General features: G+C 43.0%; 2 protein-coding genes across 2 annotated transcripts in view; both read left to right on the top strand.

Annotated features, from left to right (window-relative positions):
* The window catches only part of LOC122421234 (cationic amino acid transporter 3-like), a 214,225-nt gene that overhangs the window by 137,087 nt on the left and 58,081 nt on the right, over nt 1-19,057 (top strand). The window lies entirely within an intron of this gene.
* LOC122421235 (cationic amino acid transporter 3-like) lies at nt 6,760-14,932 on the top strand. The gene is made up of 11 exons (XM_043437108.1): nt 6,760-7,129; nt 7,725-7,883; nt 11,949-12,135; nt 12,327-12,439; nt 12,595-12,817; nt 13,216-13,355; nt 13,451-13,553; nt 13,736-13,932; nt 14,131-14,297; nt 14,548-14,656; nt 14,811-14,932. Exons 1-11 carry the CDS (start codon nt 6,760-6,762, stop codon nt 14,930-14,932), a joined length of 1,890 nt encoding a protein of 629 aa, XP_043293043.1.

The raw sequence follows: 19,057 nt of genomic DNA, 5'->3' as shown, positions 1-19,057 counted from the left end.
GTTTGCTGAGCCATTATCAGTTCTGAGTCTTAGCTGGAACTGACTTGAAGAAAGACAGAGTTGAATATTAATACATAGTTCATTAACATAGCATAAGAAAAACATTTCCATAAGAAAAATGCATTGGTTAGCTCAACGTTTGAGAAAAGTTAAGTTCAGGTGGAACCAGGTGTTGTCACAGAATTTTAAAAGAAACCTCCTTTGAAATTTGTATAGAGAAGGGGAAAAGAATCTGACACTTGTAGCTTGTTTCCTCCTGCCACGTAAGAAAGAGATAAAAAAAAAAGTCTGACACTTTCAGCCTCTTTCCTCCATTTGGAGACCCCTGGCCCTCCAGCCTGTTACCCTCTCACCACCAAACAGACTCATATTCCAAGGTCATAGGGATTAGTACTTCAATATATGAATTTGAAAGTGGGGAGATACATTCACTCCCATCACACTTTTGACTACCATTTGCTTTGTAGCACCTAAAACAGTGTCTGGAATACAATAAGTCCTCAGTTATATTTCATAAGTTGCATAACAAAGAATCACATGTACATGTAATAATTCGCATGACCCAAGATGGGGAACTTTTTATTTACCAAAAATTATTAAAGGGAGACAACAGTATTTGATTGGGAAAAATAATATTATTAAACTACTTGGAGTTAAAATTAGATTTTAATGCCATCTCTATGATTGGGCTTCCCTGGTGGCTCAACAGTAAAGAATCTGCCTGTCAATGCAAGAAATGTGGGTTTGACCCCTGGGTTGGGACGATCTCCTAGAGGGGGAAATGGCAACCCACTTCAATATTACTGCCTGGATATCTGTCCGTGGAGAATCCCATGGACATTGGAGCCTGGTGGGCTACAGTCCATGGGGCCATGAAAGAATCAGACATGACTTAGCGACTAAGTTACAGCAGTCTATGACTAAAGCACCTGCAGTGATAAGCCCACACAAAGCAACTACAGAGTGCACGACACCTAGAGAGTAGCCCCCACTCGCTGCAGCTGGAGAAAGATGGTGCACAGCAACAAAGACCTACTGCAACCAAAAACAAATCAGCTAATTACTGGGGGGGGGGGGGGAGGGCTGTGAGCTGGGTCCCCTAGTTTTACACTCTGTCTACTTCGGTGTCCTTGCTGATCAATGAATTCATCTGTCCAGGAAAATAATCAAGAAACACAATAGAAATGGGAAAGGTGTATTTGATCCAAACTGAGGCTATAGCTTGGGGGCACCCTCTCAGATAGCTCTGGGGTACTGCTCCATTGAAGCACAATCTTATACCTCATCCAAATAAAGCACATACATCAACACGACAGGATGTATTCCTTAAAGTTTCAAAAGAAACAGACTTAGTACATAGACAGTGAGACAGCAGGACCCTGGTGTCTGGGAAGGGAACCTTATCTTCCAGGGAGTGTTAACATGGATGCCATGAGAAGGGAGTTATTTGTTCTTATCTTCAGAACAGATGTTCTTTACCTCAGGGTTAAAGAAGTTGTGCTGGGAGAGTTGGACAGACTGTCTTAATTCACACACAGTGCAGCCTGAACCATGGATAAGCCAAAATGACTTCCCCGATCCTCAATATGTGAACACCTTCCCCATCACAGGATATAAAAATGTTAGAACCTATGATCCAGCAGTTCTGCCTTTGAGGATATGCCCAGAATAATTGAAAGCACACTCTGGAAGAGATATATCTACTTCCTTGTTCATAGCAGCATTATTCAAAATAACTAAAACATGAAAGTAAACCAATTGCCCACTGATAAAAGAATCACTAAGTCCATGTGGTATGTGCATAAACTGTTATTCAGGTTTAAAAAGGAGAGGAATATAACCCATGCTACAACACAAAGGAATCTAGTACACATTCTACTAAGCAAAATAAGCCTGACAGGAAGGGATAAATAATGTTTGATTCCACTGAAATGAGGCACCTGGAGTGCTCAGATTTAGAGAAAGTAGAACAACGATTGCCAGGAACTCAGAAAGGAGAAAGGCAGGATGGTTGTTGAATGGGTATAGATTTTGCAAGAGGAAAAAAGTTCTGGAGTTTGGTTGCAAAAAATGCAAATGTATTTAATTCTAGTGAAAGGGACACTTGAAAGTGAAAGTGAAGTCACTCAGTCATGTCCAACTCTTTGTGACCCCATGGACTGTATCCTTCCAGGCTCCTCTGTCCAGGCAAGAGTACTGGAGTGGGTTGCCATTTTCTTCTCCAAGGGATTTTCCTGACCCAGAGATCAAACCTGGGTCTCCCACATTGTAGGCAGACATTTTACCGCCTGAGCCACCAGAGAAGTTTTAAAAATGGTTTAAATGATCAGTTTTATGTTTTGAGTAATAACATAAAATTAAAAAAAAAAAAACTCTCAGAACCACTCCCTGAGAGTAACCACAGAAGGGTCAAGGCTGATAGCTACATGGCAGGTGCTCCCCACCCACCCAGCGTCATCTCCACCGTAACAACGTAGTGGGTAACAGCTGTCTTCTGTGCTCAGGACTCTCGCTTTGGTCCTTAGAGATGTCTCAGCTCCAGTCCTGCATGACTTAACCTCAGCCTCCCTGACTGTTCCAGTGCTCCAGGCTCTGCTCCAAGGATCCAGTAAGTCTCAGGTCACCCTTTTCTGTAGGAGACTGGGTGCTGAGTTCACATCCTCCCAAAGAGACCTCTGCAACCCCAAGTGCAGGGGGCCAGCCTGGCTTATGACTGACAGTAGAGAGACCCATTTTCCAGATGAAAACAGGAGATGGGAGTTGTCACATTTATGTAGGAATTGGTGATGCACGGGGTTGGATCAGACCATGGAGATTCTAAGACTCTTTTTTTTTTTTTTTTTTTGACTGGTGCTCAAATAGTATCAAAGATTCCCCTGGAACAGGGTTTATGGACCCTGACTTTAGTGGTTCTGATGTCAGGACCACTGATGTTCAGTCTCCTGTGTAGTGTTGACCTTCTGATTCTGCAGGTTCCTCCTTTGTGAATGCACCAGTGACTGTAAGGATCTTGAGCATCCATGGATTTTGGTATCCTCAGAGGAGGGCTGTGTGGTGATTTATATTAAGTCACCATTGGTTTCCTAGCCCAGCAACTCTGTGAAGTTGGCTCAATTTCTTCTTATTGGCAGTAATTTTAAAATATGGTGGTAAATTACATATAGATTAAAATTTGCCATCTTAACAATTTTTAACTATACAGTTCAGTGATATTAGGTATATTTATACTGTCATGCAACCAATCTCAATAACTCTTTTCACAACTTTTTTCTCTTCTTTTCTAAGAAGAAAACTAAAACTGCATTTCTGTAAACAATAAACAGTTTTACCCTTCATTCCAGCCCCTGGCAAACCACCATTCTACTTTGTCTCTAAGAAGCTGACTCCTCTCGGTACTTCATAGACATGGAATCATAGCATGTTTTTTTGTGACTGGATTATGTCACTTAGCATAATGTCCTCAGTGTTCCTCCACATTATAGCATACCTCAGACTTTCCTGTCTCTTTTAGACAACAGACTTGTGGACACAGAGAGGGAAGGAGAAGATGGGATGAACTAAGAGAGTAGCATTGAAACATATATACCAACATGTGTAAAATAGATCACCAGTAGGAATTTGCTATGTAATGCAGGGAGCTCAACCCAGTGCTCTGTGACAACATAGATGTGTAGGATGGGGTAGGGGGATGGGAGGGAGATTCAAGAGGGAGGGGACATATGCATACTTATGGCTGATTCATGCTGATGTATGGCAGAAACCAACACAATAGTGCAAAGCAATTATCTTCCAATTTAAAAAGAATTTTTTTAATTATATTTGAAAAAAAGAATTTCCTATCTGTTTAAGTCTAGTAATATTCCACTGTATGTACAGACCACATTGTGTTTATCCATTCCTTCATGGATGGACCTCTGCATTGCTGCCAACTTTCAGCTATTGTGAATAATGCTGCTAAAGAACACAGGTGTACAAATATGTCTTTGAACCCTATTTTCAATTCTTTGGGGTATACACCCAAAGTGGAATCACTGGATAGTGTGGCAAATGTATTTTTCATTTTTGAGGAACCACCATACTGCATCCATAGCTGCTGCCCCATTTTATATTCCTACTCACAGTGCAGAAGGGTTCATCAGCAGCATTTGAGCAAAAACAAAACAGTCCAGAGAAGCATATGACTTGTTCATGAGTGCCGGGGTGTTTGCAGAACCGAGGTTCTATTCAGTTTCCTGGCTCTTTGAATGCTTGCCCTTAATCAAAATGTTAAACTTGGACTTTGGAACATCAGGGGTGGAAGCCCCCCTCACAATAGCTGGTGGCCACTGGGTCAGCCTAGTCTTACAGAGCAGTGTAGTGAGGAGACGTTTCATGTCCCAAAATGCAGGAAACACAGTCCTCTCATTTCTGATTCAGAACGAAGGTTAGTCCCCCGCTCCTTCCAAGCAGTTGGAGGCCGCTATAGTTTGATCTTTGACTGAGCTGGGCTAAAGTCTGTGCCTCCCCTCAAATGTCATCTCATTCTGCTGCAGAGCAGAGTTCCTATTCCATGTCACTCTGCAAACAATGAAACAGCAAGTGTCCAGGTTTCAGGATCCTTGGTGAAAGAAAGTGCAGAGTCTGAGCACTCTGATCAGCAAGCCCCTATCAAAAAGTGGAGGGAATAATGATGATAATTTGCCCTGTTTTGTGGGGCAAAGGAGAAAAAAGATGAAATGTAGTTTCAGCCAAATCAGACAAACAGGACTGGTTGATTTCAATTAAAAAATCAGCATTCTTATGCCGAGGTCCAGTCCCAGCAGGATCCAGGGGTACCCTCAGGATGAACGGCGTCAGCGAGTGACAGAGAGAAAGAGAGAAAGAGACCAGACCGGGGTGTGCAGCAGAGTCTGGTGTCACTTTATTTTTTACCATAGCTTTTATACCCTAAGTAGTACATTTCTAGGGGGAGGTGAAAGATAAGCATACAAAGTTTAGTTTAACATTACTTCAGTTTTGTCCTTCACGAAACCAGGGTGTTTTCTGCATACTTCTTTGTTCATGAGAGTCTTCTTTCATAGTGGATCTTTGTACATTATCTTCTGGCCTTGGGACCTATTAACATTTTCTGACCTAGGTGAAGGCCAAACTGTTTTCTGTAGTCTATTTCTTATTGTTCTATTTTGCCTTGAGTTTAGCAGAAAACAGAAAAGTTGCAGTCTCATGGTACAGCAGGTTGAAACATAGTAGAAATACAATCCTGTTAATGCAAATGTCAGTCTTTTTGCAAAAGTTCTCAGCTAAATTTATCTAAAAAGTTTACCACACAAAGACTCTGTGGCTCTGGTGAGGCAGCCTCTGTTTTAGCACTCTTGATTAAAATTAACAATTATCTTATTGTTTCCACACTAGGACTAAACTCTTATTTTTTTAAATCCTTAACTATATTAACAATAGTTTTTACTGCACAACCTCAGCACAATAACAGCAATCAAACGTTGATCCAATAACCACTTTTAGAATAATATTTTTTGTGTTCTCTAATAGGGCTTTCTCATCCCCCCCCCCCCCCGAAGGGCTCTGTGCTTATCAGGGCATTTTGTGATGAGGTTCTTTATGCTGTTTATGATTAAGGTGTTGTGAGCAGTCATGTGCATTAGTACGCATCTGCCAAACAAGCCAGAGTGCCAGCAAAAGGGTTTTTACTTGAAACATTTCCTTCATTCCTGGCCCCTTCATAGGGAACCAGCATCCAGGAGATTTATTAATCAGGGTTCTATGTTGGTCTTTATTTAGTGAAAGAGGAGCAAGAGAGCTCTCAGCAGGCAATGCAAAGATCCGCAACAGGACGAACAAGGACAACAGCAGGGGGGGAGGCTACAGGGTGGGGTAGAGGCCGGGGTCAACCTGGAGGGTCCCTTGTAGCCTGAACAGCCTTGTGTTTCAGGTCTTCTCCTCATGACCTTGTCATGGGTGGGATCTCCCATAATGGCTCCCGGCATTCTTATCTATCCAACTTATACCAATTAAGCACCTATGGTATGCCAGGCTCTGTGTTGGAAGCTTTTGCTTCTGTAGGGGCAGAGGACTTGGCTTTCTAGATTCTTCAGGTGAGCTAACAATTCAGTTGACATAAGACAGATGAACACAGTTAGTTTAATATGTACAGGAGCCCCATAAAAATTTTTGAGGCTCAAAGACTGTCAGACAATTGAGGCTTGTATGACCCCCTGAGTTAAGGAGAAAGAGGTGGGGATCTGGGCCTTCAAATGGGAGGAAGACCATGCACAGAAGGATGAGAAGAGCAAGTGCCTGGTGAACAAATGTTTGCCCACTCCAAGCAGGTAAGTCTTTCTGAAATTAAAAAGTTCTCTCTGGCAATAGCTCTCTTCCTGGCATAGGTCCCCTAACCTGCATTATTTTGAACAGTTAAGGCAGAGGTAAAGAGCTTCTCCTGAGTCTAATGGGTCTTAATTAACTTTAGCTCAAAACAATTTACCTGTCAAAGGGGCACATTTGGGGACAGATAATCCACTCCGTCTCACTTCTTTTCAAGCAAACTTTCCAGTAACTTTGAGATAAATTAGAAGTCTTCTCTAGGATTGTAGAAACCAAATCTCAGAGATGGAGAACTTGCCCCATGTGTCCCTTTACCACCTGCTCCCCATCACTTCCATACTCCATAGAATTGGAACCCTAGTGCCAAGGGCAGATGGACATTCTTAACAGCTTTATATCTTGTTTTCTCAGCAGACTATAGCCTCCTCAACTATGTCTAGGATGTTGCATCAGTTTGCTCGCCAATTTGGTCAGAAGCTCATCCGCAAGCGGCTGCTGGAACCCATAGATGAGTCTGAGAGACCTGTGGCTCATCTGAACATCCTAAACCTGGTGATCTTGGGTGTGGGCAGGATGCTGAGAGGTGCCATGTACCTTGTGGCTGGTGCAGTGGCCAAGCACATAGCTGGACCAGCAACCATCATCTCATTCTTGGTGGCTGCCCTGTTTTCTATGTTTTCTGGGTTCTGCTATGCTGAATTTGGGGCCTGGGTACCACGCTCCGGTTCTGCATATCTCTACAGCTATGTCACGATGGGTCAACTCTATGCCTTCGTCATTGGCTGGAACCGCATACTTCCCTTAGGCATTGGTGAGATGATGGGGCAGCGAATGGTGTGGGGCTTAAGATTGGGAAACTATGTTGGAGGATTGGGTCCTCAGTCATTCATGAACACTTTATTCTTGGCCTCGTGGAGGGAAGTTGATAATAGTGTCAGAAAGACCCCACAACTGCATTCAACTCGTTTCTATCCTGTGTCCTCAAATGATGGACAATGAACCCAGAAGGAAAGGGAACTGTAGGGAGTGGGTGAGAAGGAGGCGTGTCCCACAGGCTCATCCCCTCACCATCGTGAAATCTTTGCTCAGTTGTTGCCCTCCTGGGATTTTCCTTTACTACTTGATTTCAAATTTCATGCCTATTCCCAGCCCTCCCAGTCCCACTGATGTGTTTTCTTGTATAACATTGATCTGCTCCTAACATATTAAAACACCTGACATTTTGGTGAATCATTTGGGTCTACTCTCCCCAACCCATGAAAAGAAACTCTTTGATATTTTGTATTTTGTAGCAGGTATTTTTATATATAGACTTTTTGTATATACAGGGATTTAACTGTGTTTTTAGATCCTATGGCACATCAATTTTTGTTTGTCAATGAACGCTCCTCCTTCTGCCTCTGCAGGCACTGCCAGCTTGGCCAGGGCCTCGAGTTACATCTTTGACAGCCTGATTGGGAATCACATCTCTCAGGCATTACAGGAAACTTTCTCTCTGCACCTGCCTTACTCACTGGCCACATATGCAGACTTTTTTGCCCTGGGCCTGGTACTGCTGATGACAGGTGAGACAGGGCTCAACAACAGGATGGGAAGAGCGGGGTGTGGAGTGGGAGCTGGTGTAGAAAGGCTGACATGGCAAAATGGTGGGGGATTAGAAATAGAAAGAAGGGCCTAGAGACAGAAGCTAAGACATAAACCATTGTGTTCCACCCTTGGCACTATTGACAATTTGGGCTTATCATTCTTTGGTGTGCAGGGGCTGTCATGTGAATTTTAGCTTTTTTTAATCATTATTGAGTGTTGAGTATCATCCTTGGCCTTTGCTCACTAGACACCAGTGACATCTACTCACCCCCAACTGTGGCAATCAGGGTATCTCCAGACAGTGCCAATCCCTTGGGGGCTGGGGAATTTTGTCCCTTGGGGAACAAAATTACCCCCCAGCTGAGAATCATTTACTTAGACCAACAAATCTTCCTCTGTACTGAGGCCAAAGATTTTTTTTTTTACTTGAGAGGAAGCTCACATTCACTTTTTTTCATGTAGCATAAAATTAACCACTTTATTATTTTTCCCAGCTTCATTGAGGTATAATTGACATACAACATTGTGTAAGATTAAGGTGTACAACATCTTGATTTGTTAGACTTGTATTCTGAGAAGATTGCCAAAATAGTTAACCATCTCAAAGTGTACAATCATTTAGTACATCTGTAATATTGGGCAACCATCACTTCCATCTAGTTCCAAACACGTTCATCACCTCAAAAGGAAACCCTGTACCCACTGAGTAGTCACTGGTGTTTGTCCACCACCACCAACTGCCAGCCCTGAGCAACTATTTCTCTGCTTCCTGTTGTTATTCAGTCACTAAGTCATAGCCAACTCTTTGCAACCCCATGGATTACAGTATGCCAAGCTCCTCTGTCCTCCACTATCTTCTGGAGTTTGCTCAAATTTATGTCCATTGAGTCAGTGATACTATCCAACTCTGTCACCCTCTTCTGCTCCTGTCCTCAATCTTACCCAGCATCAGAATCTTTTCCAGTGAGTCGGCTCTGCCCATCAGGTGATCAAAGTTTTGGAGCTTCAGCATCAGTCCTTCCAATGAATATTCAGGGATGATTTCCTTTAGGATTGACTGGTTTGATCCCCTTTCTGCCCAATGGAATCTCAAGCGTCATCTCCAGCACAACTCAAAAGCATCAATTCTTCAGTGCTCAGCCTTCCTTATGGTCCAACTCTCACATCCATACATGACTACTGGAAAAACTGTAGCTTTGAATATATAGACCTTTGTCAGCAAAGTGATGTCTCTGTTTTTTTAATATGCTATCTAGATTTGTCATAGCTTTCCTGCCAAGGAGCAAGTGACTTAATTTCATGGCTGCAATCACTGTCTGCAGTGATTTTGGAGCCCAAGAAAAGAAAATCTGTCACTGCTTCCACTTTTTCCTCTTCTATTCACTAGAAAGTGATGGGACCAGATGCTATGATCTTGGTTTTTTGAATGTTGAGTTTTAAGTCAGCTTTTTCACTCTCCTACTTCACTTTCATCAAGAGGCTCTTTAGTTCTTCTTCACTTTCTGCCATTAGGGTGGTATCAACTGCATATTTGAGATTGTTGGCATTTCTCCTGGCAATCTTGATTCCAGTTTGTGCTTCATCCAGCCCAGCATTTCACATGATGTACTCTGCATATAAGTTAAAAAAGCAGGGTGACAATATACAACCTTGACATACTCCTTTCCTAATTTGGAACCAGTCCATCGTTCCATGTCCAGATCAAACTGGTGCTCCTTGACCTGCATACAGATTTCTCAGGAGACAGGTAGAGTGGTCTGGTATTCCCATGTCTTTAAGAATTTTCCACAGTTTGTTGTGATCCACACAGTCAAAGGCTTTGGCATAGTCAATAAAGCAGAATTTGGTGATTTGCCTGTATTCCCCTGCTTTCTCTATGATCCAACGAATGTTGACAATTTGATCTCTGGTTCCTTTGCATTTTCTTAACCCAGCTGTATATCTGAAAGTTCTTGGTTCACATATTGCTGAAGCCTAACTTGAAGGATTTTGAGCATAACATTGCTATCATTGAAATGAGTGCAATTGTATGGTAGTTTGAACATTCTTTGGCATTGCCCTTCTTTGGGACTGGAAAAACTGATATTTTCTAGTACTGTAGCCACTGCTGAGTTTCCCAGATTTGCTGACATATTGAATTCAGCACTTTCGCATCATCATCTTTAGGATTTGAAATAGCTCAGCTGGAATTCCATCACCTCCACTAGCTTTGTTTGTAGTAATTCTTCCTAAGGGCCACTTGACTTCACACTCCAGGCTGTCTGGTTCTAGGTGAATGACCACACCATCATGGTTATCTAGGCCACTAAGACCTTTTTTGTATAGTTCTGGGTATTCTTGCCACCACTTATGAATCTCTTTTGCTTCTGTTATGTCCTTACCATTTCTGTCCTTTATCATGCCCATCCTTTCATGAAGTGTCCCCTTAATATCTCCAATTTTCTTGAAGAGATCTCTATTCTTTCCCATTCTATTGTTTTCCTCTATTTCTTTGCATTGTTCTCTTAAGATGGCTTCCTTGTCTCTCCCTGCTATTCTCTGGAATTCTGCATTCAGTTGGTTATATCTTTCCCTTTCTCCTTTGCCTTTCACTTCTCATCTTCCCTCAGCTATTTGTAAAGACTCCTCAACAAACCATTTCTTAAATTTATTTATTTATTTTAATTGGAGGCTAATCACAATATTGTGGTGGGTTTTGCCATACATTGACATGAATCAGCCACGGTTATACATGTGTCCCCTCATCCTGACCCCCCTCCCACCTCCTTCCCCATCCCATCCCTCAGGGCTGTCCCAGTGCACCGGGTTTGAGTGCCCTGTTTCATGCATCAAGCACAATTGTCATCTTTTTCACATATGGTAATATACATGTTTCAGTGATATTCTCTCAAATCATCCCATCTTCTCCCACAGAGTCCAAAAGTCTGTTCTTTACATCTGTGTCTCTTTTGCTATCTCTCATATAGGGTCATCATTACCATCTTTCTAAATTCCATATGTATGCGTTAATATACTGTATTGGTGTTTTACTTTCTGACTTATTTCAATCTGTATAATAGGTTCCACTTTCATCCACCTCATTATAACTGACCCAAATGTTTTCTTTTTAATAGCTGGGTAATATTCCATTATGCATATGTACCACAATTTCCTTATCCTTTCATCTGCTGATGGACATCTAGGTTGCTTCCATGTCCTGGCTATTGTAAACAGTGCTGCAATGAAAGTTGGGGTACATGTGTCTCTTTCAATTCTGGTTTCCTCAGTGTGTATGCCCAGCAGTGGGATTGCTGGGTCATATGGCAGTCCTATTTCCAGTTTTTTAAGGAATCCCCACACTGCTGTCCATAGCGACTGTAATAATTTGTATTCCCAACAACAGTGTAAGAGGGTTCCCTTTTCTCCACACTCTCTCCAGCATTTAATGTTTGTAGAATTTTTGATGGCAGCCATTCTGACCAGCGTGAGATGATACCTCATTGTGGTTTTGATTTGCATTTCTCTGATAATGAGTGATGTTGAGCATCTTTTCATGTGTTTGTTAGCAATCTGTATGTCAGACAACTATTTTGCCTTCTTGCATTTCTTTTCCTTGGGGATGGTTTTGGTCACTGCCTCCTATACAATGTTAGAAACCTCTGTCCATAGTTCTTCAGGCAGTCTGACTACCAGATCTAATCCCTTAAATCTATTTGTCATCTCCACTGTATAATCACAATGAGTTTTATTTAGGTCATACCTGAATGGCCTAGTGGTTTTCCCTACTTTCTTCAGTTTAAGCCTGAATTTTGCAACAAGGAGCTGATGATCTGAGCCACAGTCACCTCCTGGTCTTGTTTTTGCTGACTCTGTAGAGCTTCTCCATCTTCAGCTAAAAAGAATACAATCAATGTGATTTTAGTATTGACCTTCTGGTGATGTACATATGAGGGTTTGTCTCTTGTTTTGTTGGGAAAGGGTGTTTCTATGACCAGTGTGTCCTGCTTTCTGTATCTATAAATATGTCAATAGTTTGAGTATTTCATGTTATATCTGTCCCACAGGACTACTTGTTCTGGGAGCTCCTGAGTCAATCCTGGTTACCAAAATATCCATAGGAAGCAACCTTTTGGTTCTCATTTTCATTATCATCACTGGCTTCATTAAGGGAGATCTGCATAACTGGAGGCTCACAGAACAGGACTACAAACTGAACACATCTGAATCCAGAGACATCTATGGCTTAGGAGGGTAATATTGGCCATAATATATGGGTGACGGGCATGCAGAACTGTTATGGTGTGGACTAAAGATATCTGGGCTGATGGATCCAAATGAAGAAAGTCCTGGAGCCCAGGACTTTCAGTATGAAGGGAGAAACTCAGTAGAGATGGCTGAACACACCTCACACACGTTCTTTCTCTTTCCTTCTCTCACCGTAGCTTGGGCCTTCTGGGTTCTGGAGGGTTTGCACCTTTTGGCGTTGAAGGGATTCTCCAGGGAGCAGCTACATGTTTCTACTATTTTTTTGGTGTTGATGCTGTTGCCACTAAAGGTAACATGGTCACTGTGTGTCCCATCTGGGGTTTGGGAACAGACTGGCTGCTCCTGGCTTAGGGGAAACCTGCTTGTGGAGTGCAAAAAGGAAGGGGATTTTGTGATTTCACCCCAGTGTGTTTTCCTGACCCAACACTTCTTCCTTTTCTGCAGGGGTAGAAGCTCTAAATCCTCATCGTTCCATCCCCTGGAGCATCGCGATCACGATCTTCATCTGCTTTTTGGCTTACTCTGGTGTCTCAGCGGCACTCACCCTCATGGTGCCCTACCACCTGATTCAGCCTCACGACCCTTTGCCGCAAGCCATTCTCCATAGTTGGTGGCTCCCCGCCAGATACTTCGTGGCTATTGGCACCCTCTGTGCTCTTATATGCAGGTCAGTGCCCTGGTTTTCTCCCTGTCTACTCTCACGTGCCTGGAAAATCCCATGGATGGTGGAGCCTGGTAGGCTGCAGTCCATGGGGTCGCTAAGAGTCAGACATGACTGAGCAACTTCACTTTCACCTTTCACTTTCGGCAACCCACTCCAGTGTTCTTGCCTGGAGAATCCCAGGGACGGGGGAGCCTAGTGGGCTGTTGTCTATGGGGTCACACAGAGTCAGACACGACTAAAGCGACTTAGCAGCAGCAGCAGCACTCTCACATGATCAGATCTCCCAACCCTTAGGATGGGTAGAGAAGACAGAGACACCTTACCCCAAGCTGAAAAGAGAGCAGAAGCCCCGGTCTGCCTTGCTTCTCAACATCCTTACATGTTTCCATTTTCTCTTCCAGACTCTATAATGCCATGTTCAGAATGCCTCCTTTGATCTACACGATGGCAGAGGATGGGCTCCTTTTCCGGGTACTTACCCGGATCCATGTCCGCACAGGCACCCATGTCATGGCCATCATGTCTGCTGGAAATCTTACAGGTAAAAAAAAAAAAAAATTGAAATCCACGCTTTAACTCATATATTTCCAGCTGTTTCTCACTCCCTTCCCCACCTTGTTTGTGCCCTCATTCTAGGGCTCATGGCATTGCTCTTCACGTTCACAAATCTTGTGGACCTTGTGTCAGTCGGGACCCTGCTTGTTTACTCCTTGGTGGCATTTTCTGTTCTTGTCCTCAGGTGAGACCCCACTACTCCTCGGTAGGGAGTCTTGGAGATTAGATGGGAGGTAACCGTCTTCTGCCTTCATGCTATCTTCTAAAAGTCCTGCTCTGCTTAAGACAGGACAGATGTGGAATAGGCTGTGTGATGTTGGATGAGGAGGGGATGCTGTTAATATTGCCTTAAAACCTCTAATTCAGGTACCAGCCAGACCAGAATTTTAGCAAGAATGAGAACACAGGGGAGGATATTGGGGCTCCTGGCCTTGCTGAACATCCTTTGGACTCTGAACCTGAAGCAAGAAACTCAAACATTCTAAAGAGGCTGTGGTTCCCTCCCAGCACCACCCCCACTAGGAAATCTGGCCAGATTGTCTATGGATGTGCCTCACTACTCGGTGAGCAGTGGGATTTCTCTTTGTTCATCTTCTGAAATTGACAGTATGGTGTTGGAATGTGTATTTTGTCAATTGAGGAGTCTTGGTGATATGATGGCCCTTCCTGAGGTGGGCAGCCTGGGGAGAGGTGTGACCCAAGGTCTTGACATCTTCAGCTTCTGAAGTTGAACCTCTTCTCCTCCACCTTAACCCCTGTAGTTCACCTGATGATAATCTTGAGCCTCATCCTGGTCCAGTGGTCCAGTCAGGCGTTCTCTGCAGACTCTGGGTACACACCAGTGGCTGTGCTGCTGCTGCTGCTCATCATTGGGGTCACAGTCATCATCTGGAGGCAGCCCCAGAACCCCATTCCTCTTTATTTTAAGGTAAGTGACCTTATGTGCCCAAACTGTCCACCTTGAGTGAACATGCTTCATGGTCTAAACATCCAGGAAGTGAGGGGAACGGCTGAAACCAATGGACTCTTCCCTGATCCACACTCCGTACTTTACATACACAGTCTGAGTAGGCACTGAATGCACAGTCTGAGGGCTGGTCTTCTTGCCCACGTGGGGTAGAGTCTCTCATTTAGACATCTGGGGTGTATTCAGGGATGAACTGACTCTGCCCCCACAGGTCCCTGCTCTGCCTGTCTTCCCACTGGTGACCATCTTTGTGAATATTTACTTGATGATGCAGATAACTTCTGGGACCTGGGCCATATTTGGCATTTGGAATGTGATTGGTAAGTGGCTTTCTGGGATAAAGAGACCTCTTGAGTGACTGATCCCAAACTGAGCTCCCCTAAAATTCTTGGCCACCATAACAGGAGGCCTATTGGATGTTTGTAACCATGAAGAGTGCCTACTTATTCTTCTCATTCCTCATTTCCTTACTAGGATTTCTCATATACTTTGGATACGGGATCCGACACAGCTTGGAGGAGAACAATGAGCAACAAACACCAGCTTCCACCTTCCAGACTCTTGACAAAAACACCCCTACTGCTAAGTCATCTTAACCAAAGGTCACAGATGCTGTGTAGAGTCCCTACATACATAGGAGGTGTCTTCTGCTACATGAACACTTTCAGCCTCTATGGAGTGTGAAGGTGTATGCATCTACAGCCCTGTCTTTATTGCCAGTGGACAAGTGACTTTAATGTTTTTAATTTTTAAGTATGCTTTTCAAAGCATGATGTACATACAGAAAAGTACAGGCTTCTTAAGTGTGCAGCAAGACCAATTTTCATAAAGGAAGTACAACAACATAACCAGTGGGAGAAATAAAATGCTAAGCTGGCACCTGAGAAACAACTCCTTGGTCCCATCTCCAGCATGAGCACAGAGCTGGCCACTTGAGGAGGAAACACAGGTAATCATGTACTGTGTAAGAGTTACACTATAAATATTAGGTCATCAAAAAGTTTGAAGTAAAAGGTCAGTTTTCATTCCAATCCCAAGAAGGGTAATTTCAAAGAATGTTCAAGCTATCAAACAACTGTTCTCATTTCATAGCCTAGCAAAGTAATGCTCAAAATCCTAAGCTAGACTTTGGCAGTACATTAACTGAGAACTTCCAGATACAAGCTGGGTTTAGAAAAGGTAGATGAACCAGAGATCAAACTGCCTACATCTGTTGGTTCACAGAGAAAGCAAGGGAATTCCAGAAAAACATAAACTTCTGCTTCATAAACTATGCCAAAGCCTTTGACTGTGTGGATCACAACAAAGTGTGGAATATCCTTAAAGAGATGGGCATACCAGACCGCCTGACCTGCCTCCTGAGAAACCTGTATGGAGCTCAGGAAGCAGCAGTTGGAATCGGACATGGAAGGGTGGACTGGTCCAACACTGGCAAGGGAGCATGTTAAGGCTGCATGATGTCCCCGCTTATCTAACCTAATGCAGAGTACATCACGCAAAATGCTGGGCTGGATGAATCACAAGCTGGAATCAAGATCGCCAGGAGAAGTATCAGCAACCTCAGATGATACCGTCCTAATGACAGAAGGTGAAGAGGAAACAAAGAGCCTCCAGATGAAGGTGAATGAGGAGAGCGAAAAGCCTGGCTTAATACTCAACATTCAAAAAAACTAAGATCATAGCATCTGGTTCCATCACTTCCTGGCAAATACAAAAGGAAAAAGTGGAAGCAGTGACAGATTTTCTTTCCTTTGGCTCCAAAATCACTGCAGACAGTGACTGTAGCCATGAAGTTAAAGAATGCTTGTTCCTTGGAAAGAAAGCTATGACAAACCTAGACAGCATATTAAAAAGCAGAGAGATTACTTTGCCAACAAAGGTCTGTCTAGTCAAAGCTATGGTTTTTCCAGTGGTCCTGTAAGGGTGTGAGAGTTTGGCTATAAAGAAGGCTGAACACTGAAGAATTGATACTTTTGAAAACTGTGGTGCTGGAGAGCCCCTTGTACTGCAAGGAGATCAAACCAGTCAACCCTAAAGGAAATCAACCCTGAATATTCATTGGAAGGACTGATGCTGAAGTTGAAGCTCCAATTCTTTGGCCAAATGATGTGCAGAGATGACTCAATGGAAAAGACCCTGATTCTGGGAAAGACTGAGGGCAGGAAGAGAAGAGAGAACAGACAATGAGATGTTTAGATAGCATCACTGACTCAATGGACATCTCCAGGAGATAGTGGAGGATAGAGGAGCCTGGTGTGTTGCTGTCCATGGGGTCACAGAGACTTGTACACCACTTAGCAACTGAACAACCACAACAGGACCCTGCAGGCATGCCCCTGAGATATTTCTGGTTTGATTCCAGACTACCATAGTAAAGGGAAGTGGCAATAAAGAGAGTCACACAATCTCTTTGGTTTCACCGACTCAATGGACATGGATTTGGGTGGACTCCAGGAGTTGGTGATGGACAGGGAGGCCCAGAGTGCTGTGGTTCATGGGGTCACAAAGAGTCGGACACAACTGAGTGACTGAACTGAACTGAATACATATAAACTTATGTTTACACTACACTGTATTCTATTCAGTGTGCTATATATTCTGTCTAAAAGATGTGCATACTTTAACTTAAAAGTATTTTGTTGCTGAAAAATGCTAGCTGTCATCTGACAACCCATAGTTGCTGCAAACCCTCAGTTTGCAAAAAGTTCAGCATCTACAAAGCACAATAAAATGACATATTCTTGTACATGTGTAGGTATATATTAAAATATGTATAGTTAATATGCACAATAGATGTATATGTAATATATGTAATAAAGTATATGTGTTAAGGTTCATTGTTGATCTAAAATCAATGTATCTAGTTGTCTTGTAATACTATTTGGTAAATCTGTCACCTATTGGTGTCTGTGTATGCTCTCTGTATTCTAATATCGTCTTGACATATGGGTATAGTCAAACTTTATTAGGGACCATCCTCATGACCTCATTTAATCTTAACTACCTCCTTAAGGCCCCCCACATTTGCAGTCACACTTTTCACCACCATGTGCTTCCTAGTGGCTAAAACAGTGTCTGGAATGCAATAAGTGCTCTGTTATATTTGATGAGATATTTAAGGAAAGAATCATATGTACATGTAATATTTTACATGATGCAAGATGGGGAACTTTTTATTTACCAATAATTATCAAAGGGAGACCACAGTATTTGTTTGGGAAAAATGATATTTTGTTAAACTACTTGGAACAGAAAAAAACTTTAAGGCCATGTCTAATCTATAACTGGTCTTCCCTGGTGGCTCCATGGTAAAGAATCCACCTGCCAATGCAGGAGAAACATTCAATCCCTGGGTTGGGAAGATCCCCTGGAGGAGGAAATAGCAACTGTTTTCAGTGTTCTTACCTGAAAAATCCCATGGATGGAGGAGCCTGGTGGCCTACACCAAGTGATTCAAAAAGAGTCAGACACGACTTACAGACTAAACAACAACAATGTCTAGCTGGTGTTGGCTAGATCATTTCACAGGAGAGAAAAAATGCAGAGAGAAATTGGGGAACAGGGGAGAGAAAAGAGGGGTAAGGAGATGGTGGTGAAGGGTTCTGTGAGATGAGAACCCCTTTCCTTTTTCTGATCTCACTTTCATATGAATATCGTGAAGTGATTGATGTAGGTAGGCATCTCATGGAACGAAAGATTTCTAAAATGATTATTCTTGGTATAGATTGATGGGGGGGGGGGGAAACAGTTGGCAGAAGAAGGAGAAAGAGCAAATCATGAGTGTGTTATTCCATGAATGTGTTATTTAAATGGGTGGTTCCCACAGATCGCAGGAAGTCAGTGAGTGGTAGTGAGCAGGGCAAGAAGGTGAGGAGGGGGTTTGGGGAGATAACTGAGGGTCTGCTGTCTTTCCAGGGACAGGGGTACTACATGGACACCCTCCAGGCTTCACACATTCCTCTCCCCTCACCCCATGCCTCCCCAGTTTACTGGCCATGCGAACCTGGAAAAGTCACCTAACCTTCCCTCTAACCCTCTAAAGGCTTGGCAAAGAAGTAGAGAATTAAGACGCAGGATGAATCCTTACATAACCTACATAAGATGGGAATTTCAGAGCTAGGGTGTTTGGCTCTCTTGATGGAAAATTAAATAACAATCAATGTAAGAAAAAAGAAAAGAGAATTTTGGTTATTTCTGTAACATTCAGATTTTTAAGCTAATATCCTGAATTGTGACTGATAATTTACCAGGACATATCAGATTTTTAGGAATTTCATAAAATTTTTAGAACACATATTAATAACATTTATCCTTCTAATATAACCAAAGAAGGTTTATCATCACTTGTTTGACAATGCATGTGCGCTCAGTCATTTCAGTTGTGTCCAACTCTTTGAGACTCAACAGACTATAGCCCGACAGGCTCCTCTGTCCATGGGATTCTCCTGGCAAGGATACTGGAGTGGGTTGCCCTGCCCTCTTCCAGGGGATCTGCTGATGGTACCCACGTAATTATATCTGCCAGTATGCTTAAGTGTAATGAGATCAGTATCATTCTTTGAGATGTTTTAGGAACTCTCTGAAAAATGCCCAGAATAGCCAGAGATCAAAAAATGTTTCATTTAGGGCTTCTTTGGTGGCTCAGTGGTAAATCTGCCTGCCTAGGCAGGAGACATGGATTCTGACCCGGGCAGACTCTCGTGTGTGAGAGAGAACTTGCA

This window comes from Cervus canadensis, chromosome 18 (genome assembly GCF_019320065.1).
Source record: "Cervus canadensis isolate Bull #8, Minnesota chromosome 18, ASM1932006v1, whole genome shotgun sequence".
NCBI classification, from domain to species: Eukaryota; Metazoa; Chordata; class Mammalia; order Artiodactyla; family Cervidae; genus Cervus; species Cervus canadensis.
This window is presented reverse-complemented; position numbering and strand designations above follow the sequence as displayed.

Bases quoted from the DNA above. Each gene is read 5' to 3' on its own strand.
- LOC122421235 (XM_043437108.1), top strand. From the start codon at position 6,760: ATGTTGCATCAGTTTGCTCGCCAATTTGGTCAGAAGCTCATCCGCAAG. The intron at 7,884-11,948 runs GTGAGACAGGGC...TCTGTCCCACAG, and splicing joins CCTGGTACTGCTGATGACAG to GACTACTTGTTCTGGGAGCT. The intron at 13,933-14,130 runs GTGAGCAGTGGG...TAACCCCTGTAG, and splicing joins TGGATGTGCCTCACTACTCG to TTCACCTGATGATAATCTTG.